The 14,196-nt window shown below is 39.8% G+C and overlaps 1 protein-coding gene across 4 annotated transcripts in view; it reads left to right on the top strand.

The window, feature by feature from the left end:
- DNAAF9 (dynein axonemal assembly factor 9) overlaps window positions 1–14,196 on the top strand; it is a 153,494-nt gene that overhangs the window by 44,640 nt on the left and 94,658 nt on the right. For all 4 annotated transcript variants that reach the window (XM_078371253.1, XM_035302789.3, XM_035302788.3 and 1 more), the window contains one exon: window positions 10,641–10,739. In XM_078371253.1, coding sequence (XP_078227379.1) covers window positions 10,641–10,739 — 99 coding nt within the window. The remainder of the gene's footprint in view (window positions 1–10,640; window positions 10,740–14,196) is intronic.

Raw genomic sequence — 14,196 nt, 5'->3', positions numbered from 1 at the left:
TTTTATTTATTTTTATTTTTAGAGGCAGGGTCTTTCTCTGTTGTTCACTACTGGAGTACAGTGGTGATCATAGCTCACCACAGCCTTGAACCCCTGAGCTCAAGTGATCCTTGTACCTCAGCCTCCTTAGTAACTGGGACTACAGGCGTGCATTATCACACCTGGCTAATTTTTTATTTTTTTTGTAGAGATGGGGTCTTGCTGTGTTGCCCAGGGTGGTCTTGAACTCCTGGCCTCAAGCAGTTCTGCCACCTCAGTCTCTCAAAGTGCTGGGATTATAGATGTGAGCCTCTGTGCCCAGCCCCAAACTTTATAGTTCAAATATAAGGGCAGCAGACACTTTGAACATAGAAGTACTGGGGCATATGGTGCTCATGACTTCTGAAGAAACCTATCAGATTTCTTCTACCCACGATGACTGGAAAAGCTGAAGCAAAAGGATTGGCAGTAGGCATTAGATCTTTTGTTTATAACATTAAAACAAAAGCATGTGAGAGAATTATGGTGGTACAATAGAATGTAAATGATACTGTGGCTGGCCTATATGGAGAGTCCCCTGCACTTTAGCATGTGCAACAGAGCAAGACCTCATCTCAAAAAAAAGCTTGTTAATATAAATAACATAACTGGCAAAAGTTGGTGGAAGAAATAAGAGTTCATGTAAGAATATTGTTTTCTTCATATTGATACCCAGGAGGTAGAGTATCAAAAGATGTCATATAAAACCTGAAAAATTGGCTGGGTACAGTGGCTCACGCCTGTAATCTCAGCACTTTGGGAGGCTGAGGAGGGTGTATCACCTGAAGTCCGGAGTTTGAGACCAGCCTGGCCAATCCCATCTCTACTAAAAATATAAAAAGAAATAGCTGGGCTTGGTGGTGGGTATCTGTAATCCCAGCTACTTGGGAGGCTGAGGCAGGAGAATTGCTGGAACCCAGGAGGTGGAGGTTGCAGTAAGCTGAGATCAAGCCATTGCACTCAAGCCCAGGTGGCAACAACAAGACAGTGTCTTAAAAAAAAAAAAAAAAAAAAAAACCCTGAAAAATTAAGTAATAAATATATAAATTAAATAACAGTATAAAATGAACAGTAAAAGATAAAGTTGGCTGGATGAGGAAGGAGGAGGGAGTAGGAAGAAGTACACTAATTTTATTATCAGAGATTAAGGAAATTGAACATTAAGGTTTGTACATTAGTTACAACATAAACACTAGCACTCAATAATATTTTGTTTTTTGAGACATAGTCTTACTCTGTTGCCCAGGCTGGAGTGTAGTGGCACGATCTTGGTTCACTGCAACCTCCACCTCTAAGGTTCAAGCTGTTCTTCTGCCTCAGCCTCCCAAGTAGCTGGGATTACAGGCACATGCTACCAAGGCTGACTAATTTTGTATTTTTACTGGAGATGGGGTTTTGCCACATTGGCCAAGCTGGTCTCGAACTCCTGACCTCAAGTGAGCCACTCGCCTTGGCCTCCCAAAGTGCTAGGATTACTGGCGTGAGCCACCACGCCTGGCCTCAGTAATAATTTAAGTCATGAAAATGTTACATATCAGAGTATTTGAAAAACAGCTAAAGCAGTACTTATAAGAAATTTTTAATTAAAAGTAAGTAGCCACGCGAAGAAGTTAGGGGAAAAGAATAAGGAAAGAATGTATTGCATGGAAAGCAGAAAATAATGAAGTAGAACATAGGAATGGGGTAGAACTCATAAGTAAGCCTAGCGCTGGTACTTTGAACCTGAGACTAATGAAGAGAAACCATCAGCCTAATTTTGGTAGGTTATATTATTTTTTCCCAACTCTTCTTCTTCCCTTCATGCCCCTGCTGTAGTTGACAGTGGGTATTCTTTCCTGTTACACTAATGTTGGCCCTGGTCATATGGAAGGTGAATGGTCATAATATGACCTGTCTGACCAGAGGCCTTCAGGGTTCTTTCATAATTTTTCTTGCCCTGTTAAACTCCTGCCATGAGGAGAACTCTTCCCAGGTAGTTGCTGCTTTATGTGTGGGTCCTGAGATGACATTCATAGAACAGATTCAAAGCTCAGCTGACATTCATAGAACAGACTGAAAGCTGAGCTCTCCCTTTTTTTTCTTGTTAGATCAGACCTTATAGTAAGCAATAACCTGACTAGTAAACTAATCTAACAAGAGAAAAAAAGGGAGAAAGCAGCAATGTCAAAAGAAAAAGGAGAGCAACGACAGGAACAAAGAGGTTAAGAATCATAAGAAAGTAATTGCATCAGTTCAGTGCAAATACATTTGGTTAAAGGTTAATTAAAATGGGCCATAGGATAGATAGAAAATCTAAAATAACTGATTTTAAAAATGCAGAGAAATTACCAGGAACACATTTCATAGGTGAATTCTCCAAAAACCTTCAGATACAACTTTGGAGCTCTTTAAAAGTTCAGATCCGGCTGGGTGCAATGGTTCACGCCTTATAATCCCAGCACTTTGGGAGGCAAAGGCAGGTGGATCACCTGAGGTCAGGAGTTCAAGACCAGCCTGGCCAACATGGTGAAACCCAGTCTTTACTAAAAATACAAAAATTGGCCAGGTGTGGTGACACATGCCTGTAACCCTAGCTACTTGGGAAACTGAGGCAGGAAAATCACTTGAACCCAAGAGACAGAAGTTTCAGTGAGCCCAGATCACGCCTCCAGTCTGGGTGACAGAGCAAGACTCTGTCTAAAAAAATAAATACAATAAAATAAAAGTCCAGATCTTACCCTTAAAACATTTTAATATAGTGATGAGCTAAATCAAACCAGACAGCATGGAAAAAGAACATCTTGCAAACTTGTAATGAAATTACCTAAAGAAAAAAATAATCAGACAGCACTGGATCTGGACAAAAAAGAGAAATTAGCTATAGTATCAAAACTCAATAAAAAGAAACAAAAGAAAATGAAAACTACAGACCAGTCTTATGAATATTGATACCTGTATTTTAAGTTAAATATTAGCAGATAGAACCTAGTGTCATGTTAAAATAATACTCTATGAAGTAGGGTTTATTAAGGGTTCTAGATTCAGTTCAATAGCTGGAAATCTATTAGTGAAATTGCTATGCTAATTTTTCTTGGAGCCTTTTATAATGACTCCATAGATACTAAAAAGGCATTTGATAAAATTGAACATCTGTTCTGTTTAAATTTTTTCTTTCTTTCTTTCTTTCTTTTTTTTGAGACAGAGTCTCGCTGTCACCCAGGCTGGAGTGCAGTGGCATGATCTCAACTCGCTGCAGCCTCTCTGCCCCCTGGGTTCAAGCGATCTCATACCTCAGCCTCCTGAGTAGCTGGGATTACAAACATGAGCCACCATGCCTGGCTACTTTTTGTATTTTTAATAGCAACAGGGTTTTGCGATGTATTTTTAATAGCAACAGGCTGGTCTTGAACTCCTGACCTCAGGTGATCACCTGCCTCAGCCTTCCAAGTTGCTAGGATTCCAGGCATTAGCCACTGCACTCAGCCTCTGTTTAAACATTTCTAATTAAAGAAGAATGTAAAAGAAAAATAAAATCTGAAATTTTTGGTTTCTGAAAAAACATCATAATCTCATAGCTAATCTAATTATGGAAAAAAGTGAAAATCTCAAATACACAGTGAATATAAGAATGAGAAAGACCATTTAACCACAGATAAAGAAGAGAGGCAGGTAATTTAGTAGTGTCTGCATGCAGTGTCCTGAATTGAGGATCCTACAGGTCACACATAGAGGCCAGAATAGCACTGTAGTTTCAAGAACATTGCTGGGGGCAAAGGGGAGGTGACCGGACCGAAAGTGTTGTGATCGGCTTCCAGTTGGCGGAGCCCAGCAACGGGTGTGAGAGTCGGTCAGGAGCCGCTTCCAGGATCCGGAGAATCCGGGGTCGGAGCTGCTCCTCAAGAGTTACTGATCTATGAAATGGCAGAGAATGGAAGAAATTGTGACCAGAGGCTTGTAGCAATGAACAAGGAACAACATAATGGAGATTCCACAGACCCCTTTTCAATGAATGAAAAGAAGAGGAGGGAGTGGGAAGAAAGGCAGAATATTGTCCTGTGGAGACAGCCACTCATTACCTTGCAGTATTTTTCTCTGGAAACCCTTGTAATCTTGAAGGAATGGACCTCAAAGTAAAGAGTCTTCACCTACTACTTTTTAAATAAACTTCACTTATTAATTAAAAAAAAAAAAAAAAAACAGTGCTGGCATCCCTAGAATCAGTGGGGAGGGTCCACTCGGGAAAGCATCTTTAATTGCACCTGGAACAGCAGTGACATCATGCAACTGAAGCAGCAGATGTGCTGATCACCATGAGCTGTAGAGCAGGCTCTTTTCTAGTTTTCTGACTTCCTTTGAGCTTGGTATTCTTAGGTGATATGAAGAAGGAGAAGGAAGCCCTTTTGATGTGTGATAGTGGACTACTCATATATCCTGAAGAGTAAAGGCTGAGAGCCAGATTTAATTGTATTTGGAAATAATAAAGTAAAGTGATAACTCTGCCTGGAAGTGCACAGGATTGTTTCTCAGAGGAGTCATGTGTGTTAATCAGGGATTTTTTTTTTTTTTTAAGATAGGGTTTCACCATGTTGTCCAGGTTGGTCTCGAGCTCCTGACCTCAGGGGATCAAACCACTTCAGCCTCCCAAAGTGCTGGGATTACAGATGTGAGCCACCACGCCTGGCATTAATCAGGGATTTTCCAGAAAGGAGAGAAGGTGGTAGAACATTCTAGGCAGAGAGGGAAGGAACCTGTCTGAAAACCCCAGAATCATCCTATGCTGAACTTTGAGAAAAGGTGCTCAAATGTGGCTGCTTTGCCCTTGCTGGTGTTTAAGCCAGTCCTAGAGCCAAGAGTTCTGTTTGAAATTCAGTATCTTTGTCCTCTGGCCAAGGGCCAAGGCACAATGGCATGGTTCTTGGCCTCTGCTGCTTGTCTCATCTTAATCTGGGTTTGTCTTTTGGATTTGGCCCTGAAGAATCTGAATCATAAACTTTCCATCCACCTGACCAGTTCCACTTACTTCCACAAATGCAGTGTTTATGTTGGGGAAAAGTTGGGAGAATAGCGTGTTTAGTGGAAAGCACACAGGCTCTAGGTATCTCTTGTCTAGATGTTTTTCCACTTTTGCTGCTTGTTAGTATTGAATCCTCAGGCAAGTCACTTTATTGCTTGGAGTCTCAGTCTCTTCTGTAAAGTGGGCATAGAGAAGTACACAAAGATATCAGGAAGATTTAAAAGGGCAATGTACATAAAAGAACATTTTATATAGAATGCTGGTGATTTTTAGTATGAGTCATTGCATCTTGCATTGGACAAACAGAATGTGCATGGAGCTGAAAGCGGTACTTAATGATTCATTCTACCTTATTCTATAATTAGTACTGACATATCCACCTCCCTCAGGGGTGGTTTTTTACCTGTCTTCTTCTATGTAACCCCTAAAGCACGCAGTGTTTTTCACCTACAAGTTAGCAGAGAATAGGTGTGACTACTTTCTGTCATAGACCTAAACCAAAATGGGTGTCACCAGGTAGGCCATTTAAGTGGAAATATACCTACCTCCTGAGTCTGTTTCTAATAGAATTGAAACACAAAGTGTATTCTGTATTAATAGCCTTTTTTTTTTTTTTTTTTTTGAGACAGGGTCTCACTCTATCGCTCAGGCTGGAGTGCAGTGGTGCTATCTCGGCTCACTGCAACTTCTGCCTCCCAGTCTCAAGTGATCCTCCCACCTCAGCTTCCCAAGAGGCTGGGGCTACACGCACATGCCACCACACCCAGCTGATTTTTGTGTTTTTTGTAGAGACAGGGCTTGGCTGTGTCGCCCAGGCTGGTCTCAAACTCCTGGGCTCAGGTGATCTGCTCACTCCCAAAGTGCTGGAATTAAAGGCATGAGCCACTGTACCCAGTCCCTTTTTGTTTTTTTTAAGCCTCACAGAGTGAAGCATTCTGGTAAAGCTGAAGAGGTTGGACAGAGCCAAGTAAGCAAGGCAAAGATGCACTCTGAGATGGTGGCTTTGGGCACAGCTTCCCTGATTCCAGTGATGTGCGTTATGATTTTCTGAGAGAGAGAGAGCAGACAAATGTCAGCATGTTGCGGGGAAGGCTCAGATGTATATCTTTATTTCCATGTAAATATATATAAATATATTTATGCATATCTGTTATAAATATTTTGAACTCATAGATTTAAACATATTTGATGCATTTATATCCATCGCAGTTACCATCTTTCTCACAGCCAGCCTTGTGCTGACCTGTACTAGAGGCAGTACTAAGGATATCTAGTGTGCAAGGTCTGATAATAAGCACTTGATACAGGTTATCTCACTTAATTCCTGTAATATCTCTGCAAGGTAGATAGTAGTCATCCCAATTTTGTAAGACATTTGAAGCTCGGGTTAAGTTCCTTGTCCAAGTTCACACAGCCACTAAGAGGCAGAGATTCAAGCACAGGTATTTCTGAATTGAAACATTCTTTCAGTGCTGTGGGTGACAGCCAACTTGAGAAGGAAAGTAGATCTGGGATCAGAGAAGTCAGACAGACATTGAAGGTCTGTGGTTAGAGTGTTAGTTGGAAACATTAGAAGTATTTTTCTCCCCAGAGTCCAGAAGCGGAGAACCCAGTGCCAAAGTGGAAAGATTGTCCTGGGCCCAGGATACAGGGACACTGATTGGACTTGATAGCAGTGACTCAGAAACTCAGACCCAAAAGGATTGTTTTACCAGACCAAGGCACAGAGGTGGTATGGCAAGGCAATCTAACCCAGGACCTTGCAGATTACCAGTTACAAGTACATGCACATTTGTATATGTAAAATACTAAGTAAAAATAAGCTGAGAGAATGTTCCCCAAAGTGTTTACAGTGATTCTTACTCTGTTTTCTGTAGTGAACAAATAGTATTTATGCATTTGCTTTTAAAGACTTCTCATTATGGCCAGGCACGGTGACTCATACCTGTAATCCCAGCACTTTGGGAAGCCAAGGCTGAGGGACCACCTGAGGTCAGGAGTTTGAGACCAGCCTGACTAATATGGTGAAACCCCGTCTCTACTAAAAATAAAAAAATTAGCCGGGTGCAGTGGCAGGCGCCTGTAATCCCAGCTACTTGGGAGACTGAGGCAAGAGAACTCCTTGAACCCAGGAGGCAGAGGTTGCAGTGAGCCAAGATTGCGCCAGTGCACTCCAGCCTGGGCAACAGAGTGAGACTCCATCTAAAAAAAAAAAAAGAAAGACTTTTTATTATTAAAATAACATAGATGGCTGGGCATGGTGGCTCACGCCTGTAATCTCAACACTTTGAGAGGCCAAGGCGGATGGATTACTTGAGGTCAGGAGTTTGAGACCAACCTGGCCGACATGGTGAAACCTGTCTCTACTAAAAATACAAAAAATTAGCAGAGATCACATGACTGCACTCCAGCCTGGGCGACAGAGCAAGACTTCGTCTCAAAAAAATAAATAAAATAACACAGACTCACAAAACAGCAAAAAAAAGTACAATCTAATGACTTCTTATAAAACAAAGTGGCAGAATCTTCATTATCTCCTTCCTCTTCCTGCAAGAATAACACTATCGTGAATTCTATGAATTCTATGGTAGTCATCTCCTTAATTTTCTTTGCAGTTTTATCATTCAAATATGATTTTATAAACATAGTTTAGCTTTGTTTGCCTGCCCTGTGTGCATGTGTATGTGTAGATTTCTTTTAATCTGTAGGTTTTCTCTATCTCTGTCCCCCTACCCTTGCTGTCTGTTGAAAAAAAACAGATTATTTGTCTTATAGTTGCCATCATTTGAAAATTTTTTTTTTCTTTTCTTGAGACAGAGTCTCACTCTTGTTGCCCAGGCTGGAGGGCAGTGGCGTGATCTTGGCTTACTTCAACCTCAGCCTCCTAGGTTCAAGAGATTCTCCTGCTTCAGCCGCTCCATGCCCTGCTAATTTTTGTATCTTTAATAGAGATGGAGTTTCTCCATGTTGGCCAGGGTGGTCTTGAACTCCTGACCTAAAGAGATCTGCCCACCTTAGCCTCCCAAAGTGCTGGGAATACAGGTGTGAGCCACTGCGCTTGGCAGTTGAAATTTTCTTAATTGCATTCCCATGATGTAGTTTAACATTTTCCCCTGTCTTCTGTATTTCCTGATCATTGGTAATTGAATATAGAGGTTTAATCAGTTTCAGCATTGATTTTTGGAGGAAAGACTGCTTTTTACAGAGTGTTATATTCTTTATCAAGAAACACAAAATGTCTAATTGATTCTCTTTGTGTTTTGTGAACAGCAATTGATGTGTAATATTCCTATCCTTAATTCATTAATTAGATCCTCAATTCACTGCAAAATGGTAATATTCCAATTGCATATATATACATAACATATATTACATATATGTATATTGTATATATTTAGAACTCATAGGTTTAAACCTATTTGATGTGTTTTATATCCATTGCAATTACCATCTTCAGTGATGCTCAAATTGTTCTCTCTTTGGATAATGAACTCCCTTCAAGTTGGTTCACAAATTATTTTAACAGAATACTGATAGCCCTTGATAACTTCCTTGCCAGCGACTATATTAACATATCCCAGGCTTATCTTGTACGTTTCCTTTCTGAGACCCAGATTCAGTTCACTAATGGGAAGTGGTATCTCAGCACCACAATCTGTGTGCTAGAAGTACTCATTGCTGCTGGTTTGGCTGTTGTTTCTAGATCTCTTCAGTAGATAGAGCTAGGAAATATTTTATATCTCTTTCTCTGTCTCCCTCCTCCTAATATGTGTATGTATGCATACATAGATACCTGTAACACACACACATAGACTTTTTTGTTTTATCCTACATTATCTATAAAACATATCCAGAAAACACTGTCAGCACTGTCACCTACATGATGACTATAAAGAATTTTTTTGGTAAAGATGGGTGTCACTGTGTTGTCCAGGCTGGTCTCAAACTCCTGGGCTAATATGATCCTCCCCATTGCCTCCCAAAGTGCTGGGATTACAGGAATGTGCCACCATACCTGGCCAGAATTTGTGTGTGGAGTGTGTGTGTGTGTGTGTGTGTGTCTGCCTAAGTATCATATAATATGCATGCGTTCATATATATACACAGATAAATACCCATCTGTATATGTAGATATAGTTAGATAGTCTGGGCAGCAAGTAGAGAATGCTTCCATTGTCTTCCCAGCAGTGGTCCATTGTTCTTTATGTCTAGGGCCAGAAGTAGAATCAGTACATGACTAGCACAAAGGTCTGAGTACTTGTATATCCTTGAGAGGAGGAGGGCATAGATCTGGCCAGTGAGTTTTGGTGCAGCAAACAGAATGCCTGCTATGAGCAAGATGCCTGACATACATAACCTTCCATGGTGCAAGATGGACAGTAAAGATGACTATTAGCAACTTCAAAATAAGGACAAAGATAATACTTGAGGACCATCTTAAGCAAGTCCTAACTGGTGGTTTTTTGTTAATTGATGATTCCTTCAAATAAAGTTAATAGCAAAAAATAATTTGTAGTGCTTGAGAATAAGAGTGAGTTCAGGGAGGAGGCTTAAAAAGCATCTGGGGTAAGGAATGGAGGCTGCATGTAGAGGAGAGTCAGCTAAGAAGGGTACAGAGTTTCTCAGTCCTGAGGTGGCCACTGGAAAGAGGGTATAAGGAAGGAGAGGGCTCTTTGCTACCCTGGACTTTAACTAAAGTCAATCAGTCCTTGAACAAAGCTGCACAGATGTGACCCTTTTGGCACTGGATGTGGTACCATCCTTTAGGTGCCCATAAATAAGTTTTTCCCAACAGGGCTGCTAAAGTAAAGCACTTAAGGATCATTACTGTCCATTCATTCATTCATTTGTTCAGACAAAGTCTTACTCTGTCACCCAGGCTGGAGTGTAGCAGCACAATCCTACTTCACTCCACCTTGGACCTCTTGGACTCAAGCGATCCTCTCACCCCACCCAGCCTCCTGGGTAGCTGAGATTACAGGCGCACACCACCAAGCTCAGCTCATTTTTTTGTGAGGTTTTTTTTTAATAGAGATGAGCTCTCATCCTGTTGCCCAAGCTGGTCTGAAACTCCTGGGCTCAAGTGATTCTCCCACCTTGGCCTCCCAAAGTTCTGTGGTTACAGACATGAACTACTTCTCCTAGCTGACCTTTTAAATGGCTTTATTTGGAGTATAATTTATGTGCCATAATACTCATCCACTTTAAGCATACAACTCAATGATTTTTAGTTAATTTACAGAGTTGTTCAGTCATCACCACAACAGAATTTTAGAACATTTTCATCAACCCAGAAAGTTCCCTTGTGCCCACTTGTAGTCAGTCTCCATCCCAACCCCAGGCAACTATTAGTCTACTTTTTGCCTGTACAGATTTGCTTTTTCTGGATATTTCATAGGAAAGGACCACATATCAGGTGGTCTTTTACATCCGACTCTTTCTTTCACTTGTCATAATGTTTTTGAGATTCATCCATATGAGTAGCATGTACTAGTAGTTTGCCATTACCTTTTAAAATAACATGTATAAATGGTCTGGTGTTTTGAGATCAGTTACAGTTTCATAATTTTGTTTTCTAAAATACCTCCTTTATATGACCAAACACATTATCTTTTTCCCTTTTTCCCAGGATTTGGTGGCTTTTGAACATCAGTGGACTAGCTTCTTTGCTAATTTTGACACAGAAATTCCTTTCCTGCTGGAACTTTCAGAATCTCAGGCGGGTGAGGTATGTAAGGGAAGGGTCAAAGAGGAAGAAGAAAATGGTTAAATTCATTTATTGTTTTAATTTTTTATTACATTTTTTCCAAAATACAACACTATCAATTCTAATTTATCATTTCTTTAAGCTGTGTTCTATACCATGAAGAAATTTCCCCCCATGCCAACGCTATATAAAAAGCTGTCCTTTTTTTGTGCCAGCTTTTTCATTAGAAGGATTTTTGCTTTGCAGTGTGGTAGTGCCAGGAATTCTACTGGGCACTAGTTAATAAATGTAGGAATAAGTCTCCACATGTGAGTAGCACACCTTTGTCAGTTTAACCTGCAGATAATGAATGCCAAGATGTCTTTCCAAGCAGATGACGCTAGTTAGTAGTTACCAGCCTCTTGAGTATCTAGATTGAGAACCAAGATACAGGACAGCCTCAAAACTGATCACCAGGAAGGATCCAAGGAACCCTTTTAAGGCATTCTAGCCTTCTTGGGCACTCACTGCACCCTCAACTCTCCTGTGCTCCCTTGCAGCTCAGAGCAAGCCTTCCTGTTGACAGTATGGAGCTGTAATTGATCTTTGTTGTTACTGCGTTTTACCTTTGCTTTTTTTGAGATGGAGTCTCACTTCGTCGCCCAGGCTGGAGTGTATGGCATGATCTCAGCTCACTGGAACCTCTTCCTCCAGGGTTCAAGCAGTTCTCCTGCCTCCGCCTCCCAGGTAGCTGGGATTACTGGCACACACCACCGTGCCCAGCTAATTTTTTTTTTTTTTTAGTAGATCGCTTGCCTCGGCCTCCCAATGTGCTGGAATTATAGGCATGAGTCATCACACCCTCCACCTTCACGTATTTTATAAACCCCGCAATACAGTGCTCTTATTTTTCTTTAAACAGTCAATTATTAAAGATTTAAATAATGAGGAACAAGTCTTATATATTTGCCCATGAATCACATCTTGGCCTTTTTGTTAAGGCCAAATGTAGTGTATTTGCCCAAGTCATTGCTCTCTCTGGTGCTCCTCATTCCTTTGTGTAGACCCAGACTTCCCCTTGATATCCTTCTCCTTGAAGGATGGTCCTTAATATTTTTTTGTGGTATTATTCTTCTGATAATAAATTCTTTCAGCTTTTGAATGTCTGGAAAACAATCTTTATTTTGCCTTCATTTTTGAAATATATTTTTTCCATGTCTAAATTCTAGATTGACAGTTTTTACTTTTCTATACTTGAAAGATCTTGCTTCAGTATCTTCTTGCTTGCATTATTTTTTATGAGAAGTCTTTCATCCTAATCTTTGTACATACCATAGTCTTTCATCCTAATCTTTGTACATACCATAGTCTTTCATCCTAATCTTTGTACATACCATAGTCTTTCATCCTAATCTTTGTACATACCATAGTCTTTCATCCTAATCTTTGTACATACCATAGTCTTCAATCCTAATCTTTGTACATACCATAGTCTTTCATCCTAATCTTTGTACATACCATAGTCTTTCATCCTAATCTTTGTACATACCATAGTCTTTCATCCTAATCTTTGTACATACCATAGTCTTCAATCCTAATCTTTGTACATACCATAGTCTTTCATCCTAATCTTTGTACATACCATAGTCTTTCATCCTAATCTTTGTACATACCATAGTCTTTCATCCTAATCTTTGTACATACCATAGTCTTTTATCCTAATCTTTGTACATACCATAGTCTTTCATCCTAATCTTTGAATGTTAGCAGGCCTTTTTTTTCCCTCTGGAAGCTTTCAAGATTTTCTCTTTATTACTGAATTTGGGTAATTTGATTATGGTATGTCTTAAGTTTGGAAAGTGTTTCACTATTAATTCTTCAATTATTTTTTCTGTTCCATATCTCTCTTCTCTCCTTGAGAGACTCCAGTTGCTTCTACATTAGACCACTTGAAAGTTGTTCCACATCTCACTGATGCCCTTCTCAGTTTTAGGGGGTTATTTTTTCTTCTTTTATTCCTATGATTCTAAGAGTGAAAGAGATTCCAAAAAGTATACTCAGAAGTGTCACTGTTGATTCCTGTTACCCTGTTCTTACTGCCTTTTTCTTTCCACCCATTTTCCACCCACTCCATTAACAGTAGGTATCAAACCTCTTGAGTTTCTGATTTATCTTTTCTGTTTCACTAATGAACAAACACATGTGCATTTTCTCATATTCTTACCTTTCTAACATTGAAGAGTGGCATACAGTCATTTCCACTTAACAGTATATCCTGGAACTCTCTCCCAGTCAGTTTTTTTTTTTCTTTGTTTACTTAATGGTGTAAACATACTCAAGTCAGTTCATTGAGACGTTCCTCATTCCTTGTTAGATTCATAGTACTCCATTTTGTGGATTTGTCTTAATTTATTCAGCCCCTCTTGCATGTGCACATATTGAAGTTGTTTCTAATATTTTCCAAACAGAGCTATAGTAAATAACTCTACACTTATGTATGTTCCTATTGTTGGAAGTATATATACCTAGTGATGGGATTGCTGGGTCAAAAGGTAAGTGCATATGTGATGTTGTTAGTTATTGCCAAATTCCCCTTCAGAAGGGTAGTACCAGTTCATTCCCGCCAGCACTATATGAATGCCTGTTGTCCACAGCTTCACCAATAGAATGTGTATGTAATACTTAAAATTTTTCAGTTTCACAGATGAAAAATAGTATATCAGTATTGTTTTAATTTACATTTCTCTAATGAGTAAGTTTGACCATTCCTTTTTATGTATACATGTATTGAAACAACCCATTATAACCCATAAATATGTGTATATGTGTCAATTAAAAATTAAAAATAATTTTTTATGGCCAGGGACAATGGCTTATGCCTGTAATCCCAGCACTTTGGGAGGCTGGAGCAGGTGGATCACCTGAGGTCCGGAGTTCAAGACCAGCCTGGCCAACATGGTGAAATCCCATCTCTACTAAAAACACAAAAATTAACTGGGCATGGTGGCTCATGCCTGTAGTCCCAGCTCCTCAGGAGGCTGAGGCAGGAGAATTGCTTGAACCTGGGAGGTGGAGGTTGCAGTGAGCCAAGATCGCGCCGTTGCACTCCAGCCTGGGCAACAAGAGCAAACACCATCTCAATAAAGAAGTAAATAAACATTCCAATTGATAAATATCCAGAGAATGTAAATAAACTGTTAACTTTCTTAATGAAGGGAATTAATATAGATAAACTGTTAACTTTCCCTTAATGAAGGAAAATCCAAATGGTCACTGAACATGTCTAAAATATTCTACTTTGTTAAAAAGCCAAGGGGTGTAAATGAAGACAACAAACCAGTAAGGTCCTATTTTTCATTTGTCAACTTGACAAATATATTGAAACCATTTCATAGGCAGTGCTTAGAAGGAGACCATGAGATAGGTACACTCATATATTGTAAGTAGAAGTGTATATGGATAGAGCTTTATTAAAAAACAATTTGGCAACATAGTTCTG

Source organism: Callithrix jacchus, chromosome 5 (assembly GCF_049354715.1).
Source record: "Callithrix jacchus isolate 240 chromosome 5, calJac240_pri, whole genome shotgun sequence".
NCBI lineage: Eukaryota > Metazoa > Chordata > Mammalia > Primates > Cebidae > Callithrix > Callithrix jacchus.
Note: the sequence above shows the minus strand (reverse complement) of the source record. Positions and strands in the feature narration are given on the sequence as shown.